The sequence below is a fragment of the Halichoerus grypus genome, chromosome 1, assembly GCF_964656455.1.
Source record: "Halichoerus grypus chromosome 1, mHalGry1.hap1.1, whole genome shotgun sequence".
NCBI lineage: Eukaryota > Metazoa > Chordata > Mammalia > Carnivora > Phocidae > Halichoerus > Halichoerus grypus.
Window position 1 is genome coordinate 11,915,342 of NC_135712.1, and position 28,000 is coordinate 11,943,341.

The 28,000-nt window shown below is 40.6% G+C and overlaps 1 protein-coding gene across 6 annotated transcripts in view; it reads right to left on the bottom strand.

Annotated features, from left to right (window-relative positions):
• Positions 1-28,000, bottom strand: part of ITSN1 (intersectin 1) — a 219,645-nt gene that overhangs the window by 120,406 nt on the left and 71,239 nt on the right. For all 6 annotated transcript variants that reach the window (XM_078076859.1, XM_078076839.1, XM_078076849.1 and 3 more), the window contains 5 exons: positions 16,854-17,014; positions 10,439-10,618; positions 8,346-8,442; positions 5,395-5,495; positions 749-812 (listed from right to left, as the gene is read on the bottom strand). In XM_078076859.1, coding sequence (XP_077932985.1) covers positions 749-812; positions 5,395-5,495; positions 8,346-8,442; positions 10,439-10,618; positions 16,854-17,014 — 603 coding nt within the window. The remainder of the gene's footprint in view (positions 1-748; positions 813-5,394; positions 5,496-8,345; positions 8,443-10,438; positions 10,619-16,853; positions 17,015-28,000) is intronic.

The window sequence follows — 28,000 nt, forward strand, 5'->3', positions numbered from 1 at the left end:
AATACACAGAACAGCCCCCCACAATGAAAAATTATCAGGCCCAAAGGGTCAGTCGTGTTGAAGTGTAGAAACATTGCTCTAGACCCAATTACCCATACACAGGAAACCCCGGAATAAATTAACACAAGGAAGCAACCACCAAAAGATAGACTAGAAGAAACTACAGGATAAACAATCTGGGTTTTTCTGCTTTGGGGGGGATCAGAGAACATGGGGGAGTTTACAGAACACTTAAACCAACTGATGCAAAATATAGACTTATTTGCATGATTTGAACAAGTCAACTACAAAAAATTATGAGCCAATCTAACGAATCTGATCACTATCTGATTAACTTAATGATAAGATTTACTATTAAACATTTTTGGTGGACTACTGATAGGACAGTCTTCTTGAAAAAAATCCCTATCTCTTTTGGAAATACAAGCTAAAATATTTGCAGATGAAAACGATATAATCACTGAGATCTGGCTTAAAATAATCGGGAAGGAGGAGGGGAGAACCAGGACTAGTCACAAACTGAGACTTACCATAAACTGTGTGTTAGAGAATTCATTAATCTCTCTGCTTTTGTATTTTTCAAAATCAAAAAGGGGAAAGAGTAAGAGAGGTAATCTTCACAGATCATTGGAACATTAAGCATAATTCCTACATCCCCACCTATAAATATTGGTATTAATCTAAAGACCCATGAAGCCATACCAATTTAAGCCACTTTATACAAACCAAGGAACTTTTTATTCCTTACCATATTGAAGCCAGCTGGGCCTGTGGCAAACTTGATTGCATAAGAATAGTTCTTGCTTGGGGACCTAAACAGAAACCGGGGGAAAAAATATAAAGATGAATCAGCAAATCTTCACTGTCCAGGAAGACCAGTGTTGTGCACATAAAGCACTGTGCAACCTCACGCAATCACAATGCTTTAAACAATATTTGCTATTACCCAAGGGGCTTTTTCAACAGGAAATTAAGCCCCAATGAAAAGGAAAAAACAAAACAAAACAAAGCACACCACAGCATCTGGCACATACTCAATAAATTCTTGTTAAATGGATGGTTAATGAAAAAAGAGTATGTAAAAGATTAGAGTTTCAAAATGTAACCTGCCCTTTTATCCAGATTATCATCTCTATTTGTATCAGGCTTTTATTGACAAAGCTGAAACTTCTTGTCTCTAAACTCAGCATCTTCTGCCACTGTGTGCTGTCTCTACCAGGACCACTATCGGAGAAGATTCAGAGACTCTTAGAGGAGGAAGGACCTTAAGAGAGGACAACTCTTGTAACTGTTTCATACAGGCTTGAAAAAAAAAAAAAAAGGTCTTGTTCAAGGTTGCACAGATAGCTAATATCACAGCCATTTCTTATGTTAGCAATAAAGAATGCCTGGAATTCCAACTCTGCTCTCCAAATCACCTCTCATTTCTTAAAGTACTTGTAAATATCTTCACCTCTGGCATGAAACTGGGCTTAGATATCAGATAAAGTCTACAGTGGGAAATTCTGAGTGTTGAAATAAACCAGTGCTGGGAGAGAGACAACTATGTCTTCTATCCATCACTGACTCTCAAGGTGTGGTCCCAGGACGACCGATGGACCAAGGAATGGAGAGTTGTAGCAATTTGGTTGGGAAGATTGCCATGTATAAATTTTTGCTTTTAGCTATTTCATTTTTCAAATGGCACCTCATCAAAAAAAAAAAAAAAAAAAAACCACAAAAGTGGATGTGTTTTTGCAGAGCAAGCAGTAGCAGTTAGGGACCTCTGAGAATCGCCCCCAAAGTGTCAGCACAGGAAGTGCCCGAGAACTCGCCACGAGACTCAGGCAGGCAGTTTCCTCATTAGTTGGACCCAGTTTTCTCATTTCAGATGTCCTTTCCAGATTTACCAGTCTGTGCTCCATCAAATAAGGAACTATAACATGGAGCTTAATATAGTGCTAGCACATAAAAAATGCTAAATTAATGGTAGTTAATATTATAGACAATATTCGAACTTTGATTTACATATAAAATGTGGGCAGAAAAGCACACATGAACATATACATACGTATTTTCACATGCATACAGGTATACAGCTGAATTTTCCAAACTGAAAATGGTCAAGTAAATCATACCTAGATTATGAAACAGCACCCCAGAAACCCTATCCAGTTCCCCCCTTTTTTTAAGAGAAGGGGAGGTGGGGGGTAGAGAGGGAGTGGGATAGAGAGAATCTGAAGCAGGCTCCACGCCCAGAGCAGAGCCCAATGAAGGACTCCGTCTTACCACCCTGAGATCATGACCTGAGAGTCAGAAGCTAAACCAACTGAGCCACCCAGGCGCCCCAGCTCCAGCTCCCTTCTAATCATCCCCCCGACCAAGTGCTGCCCAACTTCTAACAGCACAGTGTGCCCTTGGTAAGTCCGGCTTATTCTGTTCCACAAACTGTATGCAATTGTAGGACATTAACCCTAACTGTTGTGTGGTATATCATTTTGTGAATATGTAACAATCTATGTATCCATTCTGTTGATGGGCATTCAGATAGTTCTCAGTTTGAGGCTATTATGAACAGCGAACCTTCTTGGTTTTGGCAAACATATGTACACATTCCTGTTGGACGAGTGAGTGTGTGTGTGTGTGTGTGTGTGTGTGTGTGTGTGTTGGTGTCTATGTACTGGGAGTCTCTGAGAAGCAATCTTTTTAAAATTAATGTGAAAAGCTCTAGAAGTTCTGTGGTACACTGGAATGAGGAAAGTACACTGATCATTTTGTGTAGTCTCTAATATTGTACTTAGCATGTTGGAACATAAAAATAGAATTAGCCAAACTTTAGTGAATGCTTTAATTGATACTTGTAACAATTCTCTCCACTTCAGAACTACATAAAAGGAAGATAGTATTTCACCTACTACCAATAAAAAGTGTAATAATAAACAAACAAAAAGAACTAGTTCTGGACCTAGATGGGTAGCAGGAGATTTGGATTCCAGTCCTAACTCTTCCTACTCCCTATGACATTAACAAAAGTACTTTCACTCTCTAAGAGTAAGTTCCTTCCTCTCTAAGTGGGGGAAATGATCTGGAACAGCGATTGGTAAGACACAGCCCACAGGCCATATCTGGTCCCCCCTCTGTGTCTGTAAATAAAGTTTTCTTGAAACACCCCCATGCCCATTCACTGGAGCGTGACACATGGCTGCTTTTGAACTAGAATGGCACAGTTGAGTAGCTGTGACAGACAAAATGTAAGCCTAATACGTTTATGGTTTTGTTCTTTATAGAAAAATTTTATTACCTACCACACTAGAAGACCACAGCTTTTTGCAATTCTAATACTTGACTCTGTACGTCCTAAGACAAGGAGTTGTGAAACATCAAAATAATCACCAACACCTAAGACAGCCTCCTAGCATAATAGAACAGCATAAAATTGAACTCTTGAGTACGGAGAACTATCCTGTGGAAGCCCACATCCATAAAAAAGATATCAGTTTTGGGGTACTGGCTTCTATGGAAACATTATGGGGATAAACAGAAATCCCAAGTTCATAAGCCCTACTATGGGCACCCATGTTTGTGTAGGGAAGCACGCACGGGAAAGACAGAAATAATTAAATGAAGTTAATACTTTATCTCACACAATGCCTATCACTTCAGCTTTTGTGATTAATATAAATAACCAAAGGGCATATTCATCATTTCATAAGGCAAGATTAATAAAATCCCTCTTTGAGGAGAGGCTAGCATTGCTAAGATTGCCAGAATTCTACAGCTACTTACATTATCTTGATTAAAGAATGGGCTCTCTCTATTTTTTAAGACTGTCTCTTTTAAGAGCATATAATAGCATACACATCAAGTTGTGAAGGAACGAGGGGGTACCCACCTAAACAGGTGTATCAGCTAAATTAACCCAGGTAATCACTGGGGTAAAATCTGCCACTGCTAGATTAGCTTTACTGCCCACAGTGGACAAGCCTGGATCACAAGCTCAGAGATTAAGTATGCAGAGAAACATGAGCAAAATCTGCTCTTTCAGGTATATTTCAAATTTTACTGTCTACCTCATATATTAAAAGTTCTAAATATTTAAGTGCTTGCGTCATTATCTTTGGGATGAAGACACTGCACTTCATTCATAAAACACAGATCCTACACCAAGAAAGAGGACTGCTACATCAATGTCTCATCTGGATACTATTTTAATTAATTCACAGCAAACACCAACAATGCTTGGAAGAATTGTTCTCAGATTCACTGACAACATAGTTCTGGGTCTGTATGGAGCGCTGGTGTGAAACAGACCATGTCGAATTATACTTAAAACTATCCTACTGAATATTCCTTCAGTGCCTGTGTAAGCTGGACTGGTTTCCCACAGTATGTATAAAAATGACAGCGATGTTTTAGCAGAGTGAGCGTGGCATTTAGAAAATTTGTGTATAATTACAATTTGCCCCCTCGGATATAAATATATACTTATTTGAGAAGACTGCTGAGATCCTTTTTTAGGGATAAGGCTCAAGATTAGATCAGACCCTTCCAAATCTCACCCAACGCTGATATTTTTTAACAGGCGAACTTTTCTTTTGTAAGTAAAAACTGCAATTGTTAGGTCAAAGCAGCGCAAAAAAAGATAGTAAGAGTCAGAAATTTAAAATACCTTTCTCCACGTCAGGAAAATTCACTCTTTCTCCTGCCTTCTGTACTGTTAAAGGGCAGTCACATTCTTTCCCTTCTCAATGTTCAGATCAGAGGTATCTATTCTCCTTATTAAAATTACACTTTTCTTTAGAATTCTCTCATCAATTTTGAGAAACGCTTCTGGATTGTACCCTAAAATCCTTTCTACTGATATAGATAACAGAATCTTTTTGTTTTTTCTTTAAATCCATGGAGGTCATATAACTTAACTCTGACCTCTTGTACAAGAAATAATCTAACTAGGTAAAGTGACCTCCAGCTAGTTAGGGGCAGAGGCAGGTTCCAAGCTCCCCAACCAATTACCTTCACCCTGCAAACTGCCTTAAACACAGGCTCTTTGAGAGACACTTTCAAGTTCAAGTACAAAGCTGGACTTCAGAACCAGCTTGGGTTTCTAGCAGTGTTTCTGTGCCAGTGCTCTGATGGGCATACTAGTGCTGTCCGCTGTGCAGCAGGATCCTGGGTCTATGTTCCATTTACCAAGAAGCACCAGGGTCAAAGCCTGAGGCACTGGAGAAGAAAGTGTAAGTGTGCTGTTATCAGGAGATGAGAACTCAAGATAAGAACGACAATGAAAACCATGTTTCGGAAAAAAAGCAAATAGAGAAAGGCATTTGGAGACCATCTACGGTCCAACACCTGGAAGCAATCTGCATTTGGAATCAAAATCATATTTCACTAAATTAATTCTCATTTGTAAAATACCTGTTAAGTGTCCACTCATAGTTTTGTCATGACTATTGAATAACTGTCTGTATTTCAGTCTGGATGACTGAGGGACAGCCCACTCTGCCACGGGAGGGACACTGTGGGGAAAGAGGATGAACAATGAGGAACATATTTAAATTCTTTAACAACAGTAAACTAAGAACTTCCCTAGAAAACAGCTTTAACATTTCATTCACTTTCTAATCACTACTTCTGGATTTTCTGTAATGAGTATTTCTGAATTTTAAGGTTAGAAACATTTCTCTCAAAACAGACACGCTCGTTATTTTTCCAGAATCAAGGGAAAACACAACAGACCAAGTGACTGTTCCCAAGTTACAGATACAATTCATAATTTAAAGGTTCTACAAAACACGGAAAAATCTCCTTGTCACTGAAGTGATACACTAATGCCCAGGCTTTTCCAAACTTCTAGAAGTTTTCTTTCAGCTTAAAAAGCAATACTGATAGCAAACAGATAACTGCCTTTAAAGGTATTCATTCTCTAATATTTACAACTTTCTATTTAGCAAAACACATTAACTTCTTAATGAAGGGAAATCACTTCATTCTGGGAAGTTTCAATTCCCACAAATGCTGAGAGAACAGAACCTGTCCAGGGTCACGGTGAATCAGGGGAGCGGTAATGGAAGGAGCTTTGCCTTCTTGCCGGCAATCCAGTGCTGACCTTTCCCTGCCCAAGTGCATCAACTCTGACCCAAGGAAACCGCTACCAGCAGTCAGAGGGGTCTACGCCTCCTTAGTGATCAGGTCTCAGGGTAGTTCCTCACAACTATCACACTGGTACCTACGGCTTATCGGAGCCTGGTGTCTAAATAGGGCAATTTAAACACAACGGCTAAGCTCTCAGTAAAAATAGCATTCCACTTCCAGGACAGATTATAACTAATGTCCCATTTGCAATTTCCTTTGATTTCAACAAAAATATCTACTTCTCATACATAAAAGCAAAATTTTAATCATAAATTAATTAAACCTTAGTCATCATTTATATTATACTTAAAAATACACACTTCATAAAGTATAGGAAACAGATCCCAAATACTTGAAAAGTATCTAATTATATTCACCTTTTCAATTATTATAAATTTCTTAGTAAAAAATACTTACCAAGATCGATTCTGCTGTGAGTAATTCTGCAACAACCTTCTCATTTTAAACTAACTAATATTTTGCTGATTCCCACTTTTGCCTACTTGTAAAAGCTAATTATCTTTCTCTTGCACCCCAGGAATATGGGGTGTTACACACAGAAGCTGCCCCAGATTATACTTATCAAGTCATAGTTTTCTGCTGAGACTTTCCTGAAAATTTAAATGCACGAAAAACTTCATTAACAGGTAACCAAAAACTACATGCCACATTCTAAAAATTTGCCGGAAATTTAAATTATTGAAAAGATGACTACCAAAAAAACCCCCAAACCAGTTGTCTTAATAGCATTAATGTTTGCTAATACTGATTATTTGTTCATTCTTATGTCACACATCAATTTTAAGGCAGGCTTAAAAATCTCTTGTGGAGAGGCACAGAAAACTCAAAACTTCAGCATGGTAAAGGAGAAAGACTAACAAAGAAGGAATTCAGTGTTAGTTTACATCTCAGCTCTGCCTTGCGGTAAAATGCAAACCGTCAGTGAGGATTCTAACCTCTCGGGGTTTTCTTCCTCATTCACAATTCTGAGAGTATCTACTGCAGGTGACTGGGGGCTGAGTGGGATGAATGAGGTGTTTGGCAAATAGATGCTCAACAATATTCCTGAGTCACAGGAGTAAAACCTTAATTGAGTGGAACGCAAATATCTGTATACCACCATTAACTCAAGTTTCCAGAGCAAACTTCCATGGTTAGGAACTCATGCCTTAAAATTAGAAAGAACTCAGTTCAACTCCTGTCTGTCACTTCTGAGTTAGGCTATTTTGGGCAAATTACTAATGTCTCTGAGCTTCCTCCTTATCTACAACATAGAGAGAAGAGGGAGGATCCATCTTATAGGGAGGATGGTGAGCATTCCAAGAGCTAATGTGCATAAATCAGCATTCGGCATGGTACTTTTCAGTTTATGAATTTCCTTTAAATCATTTTATAAAGGGTTATAAATTGTTCAATTATATTCAACACGCTCTTCTCTTGAAAGTGGGAAAATGACTTGATTCACTTAGGAAAGGTTTCTAATGAGGACTAAAACAAGAAAAGATGGAAACATCTTCACTTACATCCCCTTTTAACTGCAAAAGTTTGGAGATGGCTTACAAAGAGACTTAACGTTTCCTCTTAGTTCAGCAGTATGCAAGGGGGAAATTAAAGGTAAAAGGAAATAAAAATAAGAAAGATAATATGAAACTAAGATTGGTCAAAATATAAGCAGTAAGGTCGTATCAGCTTTGCCAAAACTGGGCCACATATTTGATCAGTAACGACTGTCCGCTAATCTGAATAATTCATTTCATAAAAGGTGGTTTTAAATAATTGAGTGGAACAATTAGGTTTTAAATAAGGTTTCAGTAACAATCCACACAGATTCCATGAGATTATCTGAGATAGAATAAAAAGAAGGTGGACTGTGGCTCTAATCTTCACCTAAAAAATTTTATACATAAATTCTTAAATGATTAATACAAAATAGTTAATTTTCCCCTCCTACCTGGAGTTCGATTTCAATATTTTTAAACATTAGTAAAACTGGTACCTATTTGTTTTCCTTGCTAAAAAAACAACACCCAAAGCTTTTTGAGGAAATGTCATGTTCTTTATTTATCATCTCTGCAATACATAAGTGATAAAACCTGGTAACATTATCCAGAACTAATTATTGGCATCCTACAAAACAGAAGATAATAAAGAAGTAGCTAACTCATTTTCAGTTTTAGGAGTTAATCAGATAATGGCTTTAACTCAACTGCCCAATTAAAAACAAGCACACTTACCTAGCCACATCGAATGACTGTGCCTTCTGTAATTTAGTGTTTAATTGTGACCCGGGACCAGATCTACTAAAGGAAGAGCTCTTTGGCAATGTGGCTGCTGTAAAAATAAATAAATGTTGAATAATTTTAATCCTACAAAGAAAAGAAACATTTCCTTACTAACGAAAATGAGAATACACAGTCACCAAACCTGAGGCAGAAATTAGTCTTCCCTTATCACCCAGGACTCAAAAAAGAGTTATTCCCTCCTCGCTCCCTGCCCCTTGCCAAAAAATTTTCCAGATTTACTCATTCATTCCTGCTGAAAATCACCTTCCTAAGTAGAAATGTTTACAGTCCATGGATTTAACTCTTTGTTAAATGTTTTGTATCACATTTTATGGGATCTATACAGATAGGTAAAGAAACAACAGCTTGAATACATAGGATATGGCAGTTCCTTAACTGTGCTGAAAGTATGAGTTCCAGACAGAAGAGCCAGGAAGTCCCAGCCTTGCAGTCCTGGCCACACAACATGGGATGCTAGGGAGGATCAGCAGCTTTTGTGTCTGATTCTCATTTGGGCTGGTGGTTAGCGGTGAGCCAGGGAAAAACTCTGAGCCTTAGCCTCATCCCCCTCATCCCTGCCTACTATCTTGCAACATTTGCCATCAGCCACAAATGAAAGAAGACAGAGCACATGGATTCACAGATACTACTGGAAAAGCAACTGCAATAACTTTCTCAGCTGTCATTATCTGCGGACATGGTCACAAATGAAAGGTGAAATACATGGGACAAGAAAATCTTTTTAAAAAAAAAAAAAGGAAAGGAGAAAAGGTGGAACATTTAGATTCTTTGGCAGACAGATCTTGACAGATGTAAGAAACCCAAGAAGCTGGGCAGAGAAATAATGATTCAAATATAATCATTACCCATGGCTAAAACCCAGGCCATCCTCACTACTGAATTACGCAGACACATCCAAAGTACTTAAAAAAAAAAAAAAAAACTTCCCCCAGGGGCTTCTGGGTGGCTCAGTCAGTTAAGCATCCGACTCTTGGTTTGGGCTCAGGTCATGATCTCGGGGTCGTGGGATCAAGCCCCGAATCAGGCTCCACACTCAGCAGAGTCTGCTTGTGCCTCTCCCTCTGCTCCTCCCTCTGCTCTCTCTCAAATAAATAAAATCTTTTTTTTTTAAAGATTTTATTTATTTATTTGACAGAGAGGGAGAGCGAGCAAGCACACAAGCAGGGGGAGCAGCAGAGGGAGAGAGAGAAGCAGGCTTTCCGCTGAGCAGGGAGCCCGATGCGGGGCTCGATCCCAGGACCCTGGGATCGTGACCTGAGCTGAAGGCAGACGCTTAACCCACTGAGCCACCCAGGTGCCCCTAAATAAATAAAATCTGTAAAAAAAAATACTTCCCACATTGGATAAGAATCTACTAACATCTGTAGACCACATCTACAGTTTATGCTTTCTTTTCATTAACGGGAAAAGACTTTTAAGTCTCAAAATGAAATTAACTACACCAGGAACTTTTTAATCCTTTCCTTCAATGAAGAGCAGGTAATACTCCACCCTTAATGTATCTAGCCATTTAATAAATGTCCTTCTCCCTTCCACCTCATTCACTACACCTCCTCAAAAAAAAAAAAAAAAAAAAGGAATATGCAGTTTTCCTTTTTCTCCCCCCACATAATCCTACTCCTAAGGGAATGGCTTATTTATCAGCAATTCATAGCAGCTGAAGAAAAGTAGTCGCTTACTTATGGAAATAGTAAATGTTCGATTACTACCCAAACTTGACTTGCTCTTGTCAAGCCCTGGAAAGGAAGTTAGGCTCTTGGTTTTAGCTGTTGAGTTGACCTTCGCCCATAATGGTACCAGAGCTCCATCATTTCATTCTCCTTTACTTCTCCCTGGCCTAGCAGAGCCCACTTACTATGTCAGAAAAAAAATGAGATATTAAATTTGCAAAAGGAAGATACTTTCCTCTGGAACCAAATGCCACTCACATATAATCCGAAAGTGAAGACAGAAGATTTAGCTAGAAGGAAGAGTTAAGATACACGTTGTAAAAATTCCGTCTGCGGGTGCATCAGGTCACGTACCAGGATGAGCAAATGCAGGGAGAGGCTGTATGACAGGGGGAGCCCCGTTAGCCAGGGGAGGCACTGCTGCTGTAGGAACAGAAGATACTAGAGGTGGAGACATCCCCACAACTGGAACGGGTCCCATTGGCACTGAAGCGACGGCTGCGAGCGGCGGCATGCCGGCCATACCTCCTATACCTAGGAAGGAAGAATTCCGACAAAACTCACGCGGAATCACTGGTCCACATTCAACGATAATTAAGCCAAGAGTGTTTGAAGAAACAAATCACTTCCCAGTTGTAATACAGTCCCATTTAAAATATAAATTCAGAAAAAAATACATATATAAATTCAGATTAATCATTTTGGTGAATACCAAAAATTATGTCAAGGATCACATCGTAAGGGCACAAGACCCAACTTGAAGAGGGACCTACGGGCCAAAGTTGAGGATCAATAAGAATAGTAACTGTAATGGAATGAGAATTAAATTTACGAATTCATAATGATATTTAAAAACAAACAAAAAAAATCCTAATTGGCCATCATAGGTAATAAATGTATTCTGAAAACTAGTATAAATAAACGAGGAAAAGAAATGAAGCATCCACCCTGCCTTTCCTTTACATACTGAACCTCAGAGTAACCAAACATTTGACAGGGAAGTTTCTCTTTATAGAAGTATTCTAACCAGAGTGAAGAAATGATAGAATGAAATAAATGTTTCCTTCCTTTTTTGTTTCTTTGCCTGAGCTTGTGATACTGTGACATAGTAAGAAATACATATCTGGTCTTGGTCCCCGGTTCCTGGTTCCTGGTTCCTGGTCCCTGGCAGAGCTCCTAAAACCCTTGTGATTTCCTGACTCACAGGAACATCTTTTGTTACAACATTTGGTCTTTGCCCCTGGTTCCTGACACAGGAGCTTCTAAGACCCCTGGAATCTCTGGAGTGGTAAGAGTGTCTTTTTGTATTCGGATAGGGTGACTTGGTGGCTGGGGGCCCCTAAGCAGATGCAGGACAGAAGCTGGTCATGGGCAAGACCACAGCATGGTTAGTGGGGTGCAACTTTCGATCCTATCCCAGCCCCCCCACCTCCACACAGACCTCAGGGGAGGGTAGAGGGGCTGGAGACTGAGCTAATCAATGGCCAAGGAAGGATGTAATCAATCACACCTATGTAATGAAGCTTCCATAAAAACTCCTACACTATAGGGTTTGGAGAACTGCCACGCTGGAAAACACAAGCACATGCTGGGAGGGTGGCACACCTCGACTCCATGGGGACAGAAGCTCTTCCACTCAGGACCCTTTGGGGCCTCGCTCTGATATACCTCTTCATGCGCCTACACATCTGTATGTATCCTTCATCAGATCCTTTACAACAAACGTTGAGTTTTGTGAGCTGTTCTAGCAAATTACAGAAAGGGGAAGCAGGGTGTGTGGGAGCCTCTGACTTTGTAGTCAGGTTGGACAGAAGTATGGGTACCCTGGGGACCCAGCGCTTGTGACTCATGTGTGAAGTAAGGGCAGTGTCGTGGGACCGGGCCCTTGCACCCGTGGAATCTGACATTAACTCCAGCAGTTAGTCAGAGTTGAGTTTAATTATAAGATAATAAGTTAGTGTCCAGAGAGTTGGAAAATCGGGTGGCGTGGTTCTTCTGGACACAAAATTCTTGGCTTAGTCTTTCCTTGATAATCCTAAATATGTCACTCCATTTTCTTCTGAGATAAAGCACTGCTGTAGGGAAGTCTGAAGATATTCTAATTTTCTTTCCCTTGTAAGTCATGTGCTTCCTTTTTCTACATACCCAAGTAATTTTTTGTTTTACTAACATTTATCTTAGTGCTGGTTTCTCCAGGCTGATATTCTCGAGCACATGATAATCCTCTTTCAAACACAGTTTCAAATCCTTTATTTCCAGGAAGTTGTCTTCAACTAGTCTTTACCGTTTGTTCTCTTCCCTTGCTTTGGTTCCCTTCTTTAGGGACTCCAACTATATTCAATTTCCTTTGCCTTCAATATTGGTCACTTTTTCTCAAATCCTTATTATCTCTTGTTAATTTTGTTTTCATTCTTGAAATCTTCCTCTTTACACCTTCTGTTTCTCTTGCAATAGCATCTCTTGTGCTGCTTCTAGTTTCGTCTCCATTTCTGAAATGACTTTTTTTTTCTTTCTCCTTCTTTCCTGAGTTCTGGCGCCTTGTTTCCGAGGCTTTAAAATTCTGACTGTGTTGGTCTTCCATGACTTGTGTCATCTTCTTAGTATTTTTTTAGCTTGTTTTGAAATCGCAGGTTACCGGGGCACCATCATTCTTCACAGGGGTGTTATTCAGCTCTTTCTTCTCCTTTTTCTAATAATAACTTTGTGTGGGATTTGACCTTGCCTGATACTTCCTGTAGCTCATTTTTATGTGAGTCTTGCTTCCTGGGATTTCCAGCCTCTATTCTCCACCCCCACGTTGGTCTGGACCTTCTCCTTCTTTCGTGTCTGTGTCGCTGCCCTGCTCAATTTGGATTCCACTCCCAGTCATTTCTCCTCAGTGTGGGGATTTGTCACAAGTGGAAGCCTTGCTGGGCCAGCTTTTAAATAGCTGCTACGAAGATCATCATCCTCTTACCAACTGACTACCTTTCCTGAATATTTTCTAAATATTTCTAAAGAAATGCATCTAACGGAGGCTGTGTTTTGGATACATCTCTCTTGAGTATGCTAAATCTTAATTCCTGAAATTTTCCCACCTCTCCTCAACCATTGGGTTTTCCCTCTCTTCTCTAAAAATGCAGGGGCACTTCCCATCCTAAACACAGCCTTCAGCTGACATGCTCCTCCAGGTTTCTCTCCCCTTCACAGTAAAACTCTCCCCTCTTCTAAGCCTCCAATCAGGATTTTGTCTCTACCACTCCAATGAAACTGCTTTTCAAGGTCATCTTTGTCAAATCCAATCACTTTTCTGTCCTAGTCTTCCTCAGTCTCTCAGAAGCAGCTCCAACAATAGAATGCTCCCTCCTTGAAAAATGTTTTCTTGGCTATTAGGACACCAACCTCCTCTTGCTTCTTCCCTTTTACTACACCTTTAAATGTCACAGCATGGCAAGGCTTGGTCCCAGGTCTTCTGCCTGCTCTAGCTACACATTCTAAGTATTTCATCCAGCCCCAGGGCTTTCAATGCTATCTATATTCAAATTCTCCCAGAGCTGATGGATCCCTCCTCTGAGATCCAGACCCATGGATTCATCTGCCTCCTTGGAAATCCACTAAACCCCTCACACTTAACAAGACCAAAACCTGATTTACTTTTCCTCCAAAAATCCCTGCTGAGTGGGGAGCCTGCTTCTCCCTCTCCCTCTGCCTGCCTCTCTGCCTACTTGTGTTCTCTCTCTCTGTCAAATAAATAAATAAAATCTTAAAAAAAAAAAGGAATTACTCTGTGTGTAATATTCTTACCTCCACTGAAGGAAGAAGATACCAGGCACACTCACAGAATTTCCTGGAATACAGCTGGCTGCCCTTGGGGAAGTCACACTATCACTCACTACATCCCCTCTCCTCTCAACAGAGGAAAGTTGAAGAAAATGGTTGCTCAACCCCCAGCTAGCCTTAATTCCACGTGTTAACATGTGCCTCAGCTCCCATGCAGACCACAAACCGTGGAACAGTGACGCTCCATGCCACCCATATGGTTTGGTGAGAATGAAGGTGGGAAGAGAGAAGGTAGTAAGGAAACCAAGAGCCTTTGAAAAACTGTATGTCTGGACAGGCTCTATCTCCCTCTTTAGGAATATGCAAATGTTCACCTTCTTGGAATCTTGGTTCTCTCATTCATGTAAGAGGGCTAATAATTTCTGCGGATTTTAGGGTTATTGTTGTGACCAAATAAAATACGATTCGTGAAGGTATAAGATGTCAAACGGCCAGGAAATGCATGGTCAGGGAATTTTTACTATTAACTAGAAAGTAATGATCCTAGTAACAAATGATTTTCTTCTCAAGTAGCCACATAAGAAGTGTAAAAAAAAAAAATCATCTTGGGTTGAGCTGAGAGGTGGTAACTAGAAATACTAGCAAAGGTCAGATGTTTGAGCAAAGCTAAGCAAACCTGGTTAGGACACAATGTACTTTTAAGTTCTCTCATGTTCAGATATTGTCTGGTGATTAGCCTCTTGAAAATAATTTACTGAGGATGTCAGTGTGACGAAAAGGAGGGGGAGGAAAGGCAGTAGAGAAGCCCCACAGAGGAGCTCAGGACTGACTGGCAGAATGGCGGCTCAGAAATCCCAGGTTCCCTTGGAGGCAGGGGCAGCTCACTTAAACAGCAGTAAAACCCCCTGGGGCAAGCGAGGCTGCAACCTCATGGAAATAAATCAGCAGTGACTCTAGAGCGGAAAGTGCTGCTGCAGAATGGAATAAGAGAAGACATATTAAATGTTAGGGGAAGAATCTCTGACCCCCCGGGTTTGAGGGGAAAAGAGGAAATGGGATGCCTCTGGTTATTTGACTCTCTGTCCCCCCTGAGGTATCTTTTTGCAGCACCGGAAGGGAAGCCAAAAGAAAACCCAATACCCTTTAGCTGTTTTATTTTTTTATTTTATTTTTTTTAAGATTTTATTTATTTATTTGAGAGAGAGAGAATGAGAGACAGAGAGCACGAGAGGGAAGAGGGTCAGAGGGAGAAGCAGACCCCCCGCTGAGCGGGGAGCCCGATGTGGGACTCGATCCCGGGACTCCAGGATCATATCCTGGGCGGAAGGCAGTCGCTTAACCAACTGAGCCACCCAGGCGCCCCCTTTAGCTGTTTTAACCCATGGGTCCTGACCAAAGGTTGGCTACAGGGACCTTCAGGGATTCAGAGCCACCTGCACTTAAATAAGCTGGCTAATTAAGGACTGAGGACTGTGAACACACTATGGACAAGGCCGACAAGGGCCCTGGTCACGTGGAACGGTCTGTATGTACTCCTCACCTCTGCTCTTCCTAGCCTTTGCTCATGTGTGATCTCCTGAGTTTCTTTCTTTCTCTTGGATCACGATCCTTCTTGCCTGAACCCAAACCTGCACCCTTCCCTTTATGACCACAAGTCTTGTGGCTAAACCTCACCAAAAGAAAGGCAATGCATAGTTTTTAACTGTAAATCTATTAAGTAAAACTACAGCATTTATTTATCTCAGCTTATCATTAATTGTATCAGAGACAACCTCCCTTACTCTTGACTGCCCCCTCCCAAACCTACTTCATATCACGTGTCATCAGATCTATCAGGAGGAAGGGAAACTCTAGCCACAATTTCTGTGTTTTGTTAAAACCGTCTAAGAATTTTCTGATGAATCAGATATTAGATCTGATTACTGTAATCTTTAAATCAACCTAAATCATTAAAGTCTAGGGTGAGAACAGAGAAGAAATCAGAACTCTTGGTGACCTTAGTCAATTAATTACTGATTACTTTTTAAGAAAAATATCTGGCTAAAAGGTATCTTTTTACCGAATTGTGTTTTAAACTGAGATACCATTTATTTTGTCCTGCTTCATTTTGTTCCAAGAAAGCATTTAATGTAGCCAGTGTCTCAATACTATGAATTTAAAAATATGTTGCTAGATACCATTATCCAGAGGAGCTGTGTAGGCGCAGGGGAAACCAGAGGCTATGCAACAGAAAGCCCAAGGGAAGCACAGGGCATTGTGAAGGGTCAAGGACGCAGTAAAAGCAATGAAAAGACCCAAGATGCAGTAGCAGACTGCAAGTGTATTCCTTTTACCCTGACCGTCTGGACCTTTGCTTTCATTCTGATTACTAGCATCTGTTAAAAAGAAAACCACAGGACCCAAATGGGGTCACTCGGGCCAAGTCACCAAACCTGGGGCTTAATACCCAAGCTAACGGCAGAGTCAACCTCCCCCAGCAACACTGCCTTAAGCAGTCGGTCAGGAATTTTCAGATCAGCACCAGGGAGGTCATCTGTCCCAGGGGCCCTCTCCATCGCCCAAAGGAAGACGAGGTAATTGACCTGATAAAACCCCCTGGCCTTCCACTCCAGGGAAAGTGATCTTGCCAGGTACAATCCTTTCTTTTCTTTTGCTAACAACTTTCTTGCCCCACCCTCCTTCCTGTAAAAACCTTCCATTTCAGACAACTGTGAGCTCCTCTCTACTTGCTCCAAGGGATGCTGCCCGATTCAGGAACCACTTAGTAAAGTCAATTACAACTTCAAATTTACTCAGGTGAACTTTTGCTCTTTAACACATGCTAGGGTTCGAATGTGAACATGGTCTTCTCCTCCAGCATTATCCGCCTGCAGAGGACCAGGACCATCATTTTTTGGACAGAACTGCCTCCTAGAGTATCACAAGGCTACAAACTGCAGAGGGGAAAAGGGGAAAAATTATTTTTAAGATCTACAAAGAAATATAGGAACCAAGTCCTTTTCAGACTTACCAAAGGCTGGTGCACTAGAAATAGCAACGGGCTGCTGTTTCATGACAGGGGGAAGTGCAGAAGGGAGCTGATATCCTTGCAGCTTGAGTTTGATGAGTTTCATAGCTATGGAAAACTCCACTTGATCCATTCGTCCATCATTGTTCATATCAGCTAGTGCCCTGCAAACCAACATCGAGGGCGAGGAATGACTCTGACCATAAAAGAAACTTTCCTAAACCACCCTTCCCACCCACGCTTGTCAGCCCTGGGGCAAACAGAAGAGAGGAAAACCAAACAGACCAAACCAAACCAAAACTTGTTTACCAAGCTATAGGGAGTAACCTGGGAATACTGACAAGGTTTTGTATAAAAGTAAAATACTTTCTATTGTGTTATTCTTTACTTATAGGATACACGAAGTAATTTTTAGTCTGAATGCCAGGATATGTACTTTGGATATCAAATGGGATTCTTTCTGAGGTGGGGAAAAATGTTCTAAAGCCGGATAGTGGCCATGACTGCATGGCTCTGTGAACACACTAAAAACCAGTGAATTAGACATTTAAAAAGGGTGAATTTTATTGTGTGAATTATGTCACAATAAAGATGTTAGGGAAAGGGGCACCTGGCTGGCTCAGGGTCAGGAGTTCAAGCCCCATGTTTCCCCTAGAAAGTTATTAGGGGGAAAGGGTAGGAAAAGAGAGTTTATTTCTATGGATACTTGACTAGACAGCACCAACTCCTCTGTGGGGTTACACGAACCTCACCTTGGAGACTATGCTACGATATAGTTCTACTACCTTTAAAGATGTGAACATTAATTAAATGAGCTTACACATGTAAAAATGGTACTCAGGCATAAATGATCAAGTATAACTTGCAATGAGTGTTTTCTTCCCCAGGTTTTAATTTTTATTTTTTCTTTCTTTCCTTTCTTTCTTTTTTTTTTTTAACTGAAGTAGATTTGACAATGTTATGTTAGTTTCAGGTGCAATGAGCTTTAAGCATAGTCTCTCAAAGAAACTTAATAAGCAAAAGAAAAGGTTTTTACAAGTGGAAATGACTTTATGCAAACTACAACTGTACATATTCACAATTAACCTCTTTTTACGACTGAGCCACTCAGGTGTCCCTCCCACAATTAACCTCTTTTTAAATTTTTTTCTTTCTTTTTTTTTTTTTTAATTTTATTTATTTGACAGGGAGACAGAGAGAGAGGGAACACAAGCAGGAGGAGTAGGAGAGGGAGAAGCAGGCTTCCAGCTGAGCAGGGAGCCTGATGCGGGGCTCGATCCCAGGATGCTGGGATCATGACCTGAGCTGAAGGCAGACGCTTAACCGTCTGAGCCACCCAGGCGCCCCCTTTTTTAATTTTTTTAATTAACATGTATTGTTTCAGGGGTACAGGTCTGTGATTCATCAGTCTTACACAAAACCCAGTGCTCACCACAACACACACCCTCCCCAATGTCCATCACCTGGCCACCCCCCTCCCCTCCAGCAGCCCTCACTTTGTTTCCTAAGATTAGGAGTCTCCTATGGTTTGTCTCCCTCTCTGGTTTTGTTTTGTTTCATTTTTCAACTCTTCTGCATGAAAAATGTTCATCCCTTGGGGCGCCTGGGTGGCTCAGTCAGTTAAGTGTCTGCCTTTGGCTCAAGTCATGAAACCAGGGCCCTGAGATCAAGCGTCACACTGGGCTCCCTGCTCAGCAGGAAGCCTGCTTCTCCCTCTCCTCCCTGTTCATGCTCTCTCTCGCTATCTCTGTCTCTCTCTCTCAAATAAATAAATAAAATCTTAAAAAAAAATGTTCATCCAGATTTCATTTTTTAGTCTAGATATTAAAAATGTTAAAATGATTTTTTTTAAACCGATCTACTTTATTTGAAACAACAAGTGATAAGACCAGCTACTCCAATTAAATTACCATGACTAGCCATCTTTTAAATGAGCCATATCTAGGTAGTGTCCAAAAAAGACAATTAAGTTTGATAGAAAATTATCCTATATTGCCGGAGTTAACTCAAGGAAAGAAAACATAAAACACAATGAAAAGCATGACATACAACAAATATTAAAAATCTCTATAAGTTGTAAGAGTCAACACTATTCTTTTAAAAAGTAAAAAAAAGGGGCGCCTAGGTGGCTCAGTCGGTTAAGCACCTGCCTTCAGCTCAGATCATGATCCCAGGGTCCTGGGATCAAGCACCAAGGCATTCTCCCTCTCCCTCTGCCTCTGCCTGACACTCCCCCTACTTGTGCTCTCTCTGTCAAATAAATAAACAAATAAAATCTTAAAAAAAAAAAAAAAAAGGTAAGAAAAAGTCATCAAGTGGGAGATGGGCTACAGAAACCACATTTGTGCCTCAGGTAGGTGCAGACCTCGGCTCTCCTGCAGTCAATGATCCCCTTCGGCAAACCCCACCAGTGGAGTCCAAATTCCATTCACCAGTAAGTGAGCCTGAGGGTCATTCCGCATATGGACCTTGGTCACTTGAATTCGTACATGAACTGCTCATTCACATCCTTTGTTAATAAGTTTTCTGAGGACTACGTGTCTTTTTCTTGTCAGTTTATAAAAGATCATTGTATGTTATATATCCACTGTTTATCTGTCAATTGTTGATTTTTTAAAATTTATCATTGGTCCGTTTGTGTATAATATCTTAACTGTAAGAAATTCTACATTTTTTTTTTTTAAAGATTTTATTTATTTATTTGAGAGAGAGAGAATGAGAGAGAGAGCACATGAGAGGGGGGAGGGTCAGAGGGAGAAGCAGACTCCCCGCCGAGCAGGGAGCCCGATGCGGGACTCGATCCAGGGACTCCAGGATCATGACCTGAGCCGAAGGCAGTCGCTTAACCAACTGAGCCACCCAGGCGCCCAGAAATTCTACATTTTTATACCATATGATTTCGCTTACACGTGGAATCCAAAAAAACAAAACGAACAAACAAAATGGAAACAGACTCATAAATGTCAAGGCACTGTTACACACTTGAAATTAATATAATACAACTTTTATTAACTAATCCAGCCTCTTCTCACGGAACTAAAAAATACTTTTGCTGTATATTATGTTCATGTGAAGTGATACCTATTTCTGGATTATCTACTCTGAACAATTCCCAGTTCAATAAGACAGTGATCTGATCATACTGACTCCATGGTACAGTCTAGTATCTGGCAAGACTTTTCTTTTCTTGGGGCGCCTGGGTGGCTCAGTCGGTTAAGCGTCTGACTCTTGATTTTGGCTCAGGTCATGATCTCAGAGTCCTGAGATGACACGTCATGTCGGCCAGCTCCCTGCTCAGTGCGGAGTCTGCTTGTCCTTCTCCCTCTGCTCCTCCCCCCACTCGCTCTCTCACTCTCTGTCTCTCTCAAATAAATAAATAAATAAAATCTAAAAAATAACTTATTTTCTTAAATTTTGTTCAGCTATTCACAGATGTTAGTTTTCTTCCCTATGAATTTTTAAAGATCATTTATCTATTCTACAAACAACCCTACTGGGATCCAAGCTGCAACTGCATTAAAGAGCCCACCAAAGACAACAGTATGTCTGTCTATCTGTTCAAATTTACAAATATTTCCTTTAATAAGATTAGATAACTTTGGGGGCACCTGGGTGGCTAAGTCGCTTAAGAGTCGGTTAAGCACCAGACTCTTGATTTCGTCTCAGGTCGCGATCTCAGGGTCATGGGATCAAGCCCCCATGTGGGGCTCCCCACTTAGCAGGGAGTCTGCTTGAGATTCTCTCTCTCAATCTCCTTCTGCCTCTGCCACCCCACTCTCTCTCTTTCTCTAAAATAAATGAAAAATAAATCTGTTTTTAAGAAGGATTGATCACTTTTTTTACGTAAGTACTTTTTTAAATTTTTTAAAAGATTTTATTTTATTGATTGATTGAGAGATAGAGAGAGAAAGAGAATGCAAACAGGGGACGGGGCAGAGACAGGAGGAGAGCAGTCTCCACACTGAGCCCGGAGCCCGATGTAGGGCTCAATCCCATGACCCTGAGATCATGAACTGATCTGAAATCAAGAGTCGGACGCTTATAACCGACCGAGCCACCCAGGCACCCCAGTCACTTTTCTTATTAAATGTATTCTTGGGAGTTTTATCATTTCCATCACTATTTTATTTTATTTTTTTATTTTTTTTTCCATCACTATTTTAAATGGAACATTTCCCCGTTTCCGTATTTCGGTGCTTACTTCCAGCATAGAGAAAAATTTGCTTTTAACAATCATTTATGCTATATTCAGCTATCTCACCAAACTTCTATAAATATTATTTTTTTAACCTAAAATCTCTTAAGTTTGTTAAATATATTATTACATAACTAGCAAAAAAGAGTTAACTTTCGTTTCCATTATTTATACATTTCCTCTTTTTTATTGGTCTTACTGCCTCTAAGACATCATTGAATGTGTGAGCATCCTGCTAAGTTCTGGATTTCAATGAAAGGGCTGCAGTGTTTCACTGTTTAGAGTAACATTTGGTAGTGATCTTTAGAAAGTAACCTAACATATTTAAAAAGTTTCCTTTCTACATATTAGAAATGGTTACTCTATATATATATATATATATATTTTTTTTTTTTAATCAAATGCCTACTCAGCATCTGCTGATCTGATCACACTTCCTTTTATCTGTTGCTATAATATTAAGAGAATGCCTTGATTCTGAACCAAACTTGCATCCCTGGCATAAACTCAAGTTGGTCATAATTTTGAATATATTGTGGAATTCTATTTGCTAAGATTTTGTTTTGATTTTTGTATCTATATTCATAATTGAGACTGGTCTCTGGTTGTTTTATTTTTGTAACTATCTTTCAGGTTTTATAAAGGAAGTTAAATAAGTAAAACGAGAGGTCAACTTTCCTTCTTTTCCTAAGTTTTTCTAAAAAGATATTCAGCTGTATCAGATGGTTCTCAGGGAAGAAAAAACTTGCCAACAATCAACATCAACATGCATACTTAAAAAAAAAAAAATCAAGCAGAGAGATTCTCACTCCCTATTCCCAACATCACAGCCCCCCCAAAACATATTTTCTAATGAGAAACAAATATCCAATGTGGGATAATGACTAGTTGGGGGAGAAGAGACTTGCTAGTACCGTAAGAGTTTAATTAGAACAATTTCATGTCTCTAAAAACCTTCCACTGAAGTGCCTCAGTGGGAGAGGAGATGAGACATATAATTCTCAAGTTCCAGGTGCTTGACTTTAAGCCACCCACCACAATCCCACATTTTCTCTGAAAATTTTGCGTGATCTTTCTTAAAACCTGTTTCCCTCAACTAACAGAACATTAAGTGTTGGGACTCATTGATAGTGGTAACTCAAAGGACTTTATGCAAATACAGTAGTTACTGCTACAAAGCTCAGCTTTCTCCCCACTCCCCTCTCCCAATGAAAAAGCTGGAACTCTGGAAGAGCTGAAATTCTATTTCTCTAGGTTTCTCTGCAAAAAAAAACCTCAGCTCTGCCATCCACTTTCATCTCCCATCTATAGTTTACTCATGTCTAATAATCCCCCTGAAAGATGAACTAAAAGGCTAGGAATCCTAAAATTAAATTCACAAAACTTCCAAAGTAAAAAAATACATATGCAAAAAACAAGCTTAAGTCAAACAATTACTGTATATGACTCTTAAAAACGAACTAATCTTAAATACATAGCACACATACATAGCAACAGGCAGGGCTGAGATGAGAAGGGGACCACAGGGATGCCAAAATCTTAAGGGACAAATAAACCATGTATCCCTCTCATGCACTTTAGGTTACAACTCCAAATGAAGGGAAATCTGGCAACATCTACAGAACTACCTATGCATTTACTCTTTGACCTAGCAAATCCATTCATAGGAATTTACCCTGAAGATACACCAACAATATAAAAATGTTTATGATTTAGTTCATTCATTGCTACATTATTCGAAATAACTGTAACACGCACACACACAGGAGACTGGCTGAATATACTAAGGTGTATTTTCTACAATGAGTACTATGTAACTGTAGGAAAAAAAGAGAGAAAGAAAGACATCTCTATGGAATGATACCAGTGATTTCCAGAATGTGGTAAGTGAGAAAAGCAAAGAACACAGGAACATTTAAAGGTGGTAACCTTTAAATAAGAAGGAAGAGGAAATAATTAAAATTTAGATACACACACATGATATATTATGAAGCTGTTTTTTCCACAAAAATAAACAAAGATGATAAGAAACTAATTCAGTAGATGAGCAGAGGGACGAAGTGATATATATAGAGAGAGAATACAGAGTTACAGAGTGAGGATACAGTCTCTCTGCATTCCTTTTGGTACAGTGTTGGCTTTTGGAACCTTGTTAATGTATGACGTATTCAGAAATAAAATTAAGTCCACAAACAAAGGAGATCCCTAAACTGAATAAAAACAAAAACAGATCAACCCAACCCTATTTTAAGTAAATCGCATACCCAAAGAGGAGGAGTAACAGAGGACTTCACGTATCCTCAGTCTATAACCAACAAGAAGTATGAAGTACTTCTGAACTCCAGGGACTGTTTGGGCAGCAGACCTGAGTGTGGCAATGCTGAAGGTACTCTTTATTCTAAGACTAAAGGACAAGACCAGCCTCCGCTCACGCACCTCATTCCCTGCGCCGGAGCTGAAAGCCTGTGGGTCCTTAGGGCCCATCTCACCCACAGAGGATGCTCACGGATACCCACCTCTCACTGTGCAGATCAATCCAGCCTACTCGCTCATTCATTCATTTGATTTTTTATTCAGCCAACAAATAATTCTTGAGGGCGGAACCTACTAAAGTCTAGGCCCTTTCTAGGAATTGGAGTTAGTACTGTGAAAAAGACAGGAGAAGGTTCCTGCCCTCACAGAGCTGATATCTTAGGACAAGCAGACACTAAATGAGAAAACTAATCAAATTCTTCCCCGTGATGTTAGTGCTGTTCAGAAATAAAACGAGGTAGTGGGAAAGAGAAGACGGTGGGTAGGAGCAGGTGGGCAGAAGGAACTACTCTAGATGAGTGGTCAGGAAGTACTTCTCTGAAACGAGACGAGTACTCAGCCAGCCAGCTGTGTGAGGATCTCGAAGAACCGCATTACAGATTACAACAAGAGGAAATAACAAGCGCAATGCCCCAGAGGCAAGGAGGAGCCTGGCCCATATCAACAGAGAAAAGGTCAGATGAAAAAAGGCCAGAGCCAGCTCCAGTTGGGAGCCTAGACAGGACTTTTGGGTTTTCTTCTCAATGGGGAGTTTAAAATGGATTTACTTTTTCCAAAGACAGTGTGGGCACTGTATTGAGAATGAAATCTAAAGGGGCAAGTGTGAGAAAGACTCCAGGAGAAATGCTGACCGGTGGGCCCAGGTGGGATGACAAATGAGGACAGTAGCAACGGAGACAGAAAGAAATGGCCAAATGGGGGGAAAGTCTGTAAATGGAACCAAAGGAATGCGCTGATGGACTGAATGTGTAGGGTGAGGAAAAAAGAGGAGACAAGCGTGGCCCCAGCAGCCAGACAGATGGCTCGATTCCGTGAACTGAGGACAGAGGGGATGAGGGATGCAGGAGCGGGGAACAAGAGTCCAGGATGCCTTTCTTTCTTTCTTTTTTTTTTTTTTGGTGAGTTTGGCAAATTGATCTTGTTGAGGGCTGAAGGTTCCTTTGACATATACACAGAAGTGTCCTAAGGAACTAGTTGTTACACAGCTGTCGGCCCTGCCTCCACGCCCCGCCCTTGAACAGACCACCAAGCTGTTCTCGTATTTGCGATCATATCTCTGGCTCCTGCCTTCTCTCTCAGGGCCCACACCCAGGTGGGCCTCCCTTCCCCTCATTTCTCGCCTCAGAAGCCTCCAATCTCCATTTCTGTGGCCCCGCCTGCCTCTGATGCCAAAGCCTCCTTGATTCAGCCTCTTTATTTCCTGGACCATCAAGGCTCCTGTCCATCCCCCTCTGCTTTCTTCTCTTCCCTCTGCACACTAGGCCAAGGTTGGAACAACTTTAAGTATCCGAAATTGCCAAAAGAATACAAGATATTTGCCAGTTTCCTTCCAGTTCCTTATTAGCAAGACAATTTCTAGGAAGCTATACCATCTTTGGCCACTGTTCTACTTTGGCATTACACACATGGACTTGACTCCATCCTCTGAGAATTCAGGTTTTCTTGTATTATTAATTGGAAATTGGACTGGAAAGATAAGTAGCCCCAAAGTATCAGTAGGTTACAGTTTAAAAGTTCACAAACTAGGGGAGCCTGGGTGGATTAGTTGGTTAAGAGTCCGACTCGTGATCTCTGTGTTGTGAGTTCAAGCCCTGCACTGGGCTCCCTGCTGGGCATGGAGCCTACTTAAAAAAATAGATAGGGCGCCTGGGTGGCTCAGTCGTTAAGCGTCTGCCCTCGGCTCAGGTCATGATCCCAGGGTCCCGGGATCGAGTCCCACATCGGGCTCCCTGCTCGGCAAGAAGCCTGCTTCTCCCTCTCCCACTCCCCCTGCTTGTGTTCCTGCTCTCACTATCTCTCTCTGTCAAATAAATAAAATCTTTAAAAAAAAAAGATAAATAAGGGCGCCTGGGTGGCTCAGATGGTTAAGCGTCTGCCTTCAGCTCAGGTCATGATCCCAGGGTCCTGGGATCGAGTCCCACATCGGGCTCCCTGCTCCTTGGGAGCCTGTTTCTCTCTCCCTCTCTCTCTCTCTCTCTCTGTCTCTCATGAATAAATAAAATCTTTAAAAAAAAATTTAAAAAATAGATAAATAAATGAATGAATGAATGAATAAACAAATGTTCACAAACTAGTTAACTGGAATATAGTTTCCACCTGGAACAAAAACTGTACAAGTGTGTAACACAGTCCCCAGGGGTCCACACTCATGCACTCACACTGAGGTCCACAGCAAAGAAATTAATGCCCAGAGAGAGAGACTATTATAGTTTCTTTTTTTTTTTTTTTAAAGATTTTACTTATTTATTTGACAGAGACAGAGATAGTGAGAGCAGGAACACAAGCAGCGGGAGTCGGAGAGGGAGAAGCAGGCTTCCCCCTGAGGAGGGAACCTGATGTGGGACTCGATCCCAGGACCCTGGGATCATGACCCGAGCAGAAGGCAGACACTTAACGACCGAGCCACCCAGGCGCCCACTATTATAGTTTCTAACTCTCAATCCCAAATTTTCTCCTACCCCACATGACTGACAAAGGGACTCCCCAAACCTTCAGACTCAAACCCACTCCTCTTTCTACCAAAAGCGGCACTGGCCTTTCCTGGGACCCCAGCAGAAAAACCGTAAGAGAACACAAGATTAGCACAGAGACAGGGAGTGAAAACCATTTCACTGGATCAGCTGTTATTATTTATACATTTAAAAAAGGTTCTTCTCACAAACAATGAATGATGGAACACTACATCAAAAACTAATGATGTAATGTATGGTGATTAACATAACAATAAAAATTTTTTTAAAAAAGGTTCTTCTGGCATATACACAGAAGTGTCCTAAGGAACTAGCTGTTACACAGCTGTCGGCCCTGCCCTCCACGCCCCACCCTTGAACAGACCACCAAGCTGTTCTCGTATTTGCGATCATATCTCTGGCTCCTGCCTTCTCTCTCAGGGCTAACTCTGAAGAAGTCAGGTATTGCTCAGGGTACTAAGTGAGTAAGTATCAGAGGTAGTGCTGAAAGACAGATCTTACTCATAATTTGCACTACACTATTCCATCATCTTAGCAGGACATCTGTGGTTCATGAAATCTATGACTCCTCAAAGATATTTCTTTTGGGAAAAGATACTTAGAGGTGTGCTTCCCTCCCCGCAATAACAATTCTTGATAAAAGGAAAACACGCCATCACAAATTTATTTAAGAAAATGTCAGAAAAAATTAAAGATAAAGAACAGTTTTGACTCAAGCAAGACTGCCAATTCCTCATCTTTGTTGTTAATAAAAATTTTCACTATAAAAATAATAAGTTGGAAAAATGACCTTAATATGCTTAGCTAAAAACAGTTTGGAAAGCTGACAACTGTCTTAACTGAAACAAAGTGAAATTTACTAGATGATACTTTATTTTTCTTCACTATGCTTACTATCATGTGACAATTTTTATACTATTAACTATATCCTTTCACCAGACTGCAATTTCTATGAAAGCATGGATTTTGTCTATTCTGTTCACTGCTGCATCCCAAGCACCTACAATAGTCACTGACCCATAGAAGACATGCAATAAATATTTTTCCACTGTTGCATGAATAAATGTAATGAGAGATTTTCCTGCAGCACATACACATCATAAAACTGCTTCCTGAATGAACATTCATAAATTGGGAATATGACCTAAAAGAATTCAATGGAAGAAGTTATGCCTGAGAAAGGAAGGTTGTAGTAAGCAACCTTGACTGCTGGTGTGAAGTACAATCATATACCAGAACACAAAGCAAAAGAAATCTTCTTACACTTAACACAGATGTCACATGTCTCTCGAATTTAAACTCAGGCACTTAACTGCCAGGTCAGTACCCCTGTGCTCACATGAGCATGAGTTCTTGCTCTCTCCTCCACCTCCCCACCCCTTGGCAAAACTTCTACTTTATTTATTTTTTTTTTTTTAAGATTTTATTTATTTGATAGAGAGAGACATAGTGAGAGAGGGAACAAAAGTAGGGGGAGTGGGAGAGGGAGAAGCAGGCTTCCCACGGAGCAGGGAGCCCGATGCGGGGCTCGATCCCAGGACCCTGGGATCACGACCTGAGCCGAAGGCAGACACTTAACGACTGAGCCACCCAGGCGCCCCTACCTTTTACTTTATTTTAAAAGCCATTCCAAAAACCTTGGTTATGTGACTTTCGCAGCTCAAAGTGGATCAGAAGTAAGAGCTAGAAGGGCATCATAGGAGGAGGCTCACCAATCGGAAGAGATGGTCTGGCAGCCAATATGCTGACAACCAGGAAAAAGAACAAAAGCAGACACCAAAAAAAGCGCAGGAATCTGGTATCATTTAGTTTCAATTCAAATTTATCCATATACAAATATACACATATATTTCCCATGAGAGTTTTGCTATTCAGAACACGGTAAATGATTTTCATACTGACATTGGTAATCAAGCTTGGACTACATTCTGTAGACTCTGCTTGAAGGCCAC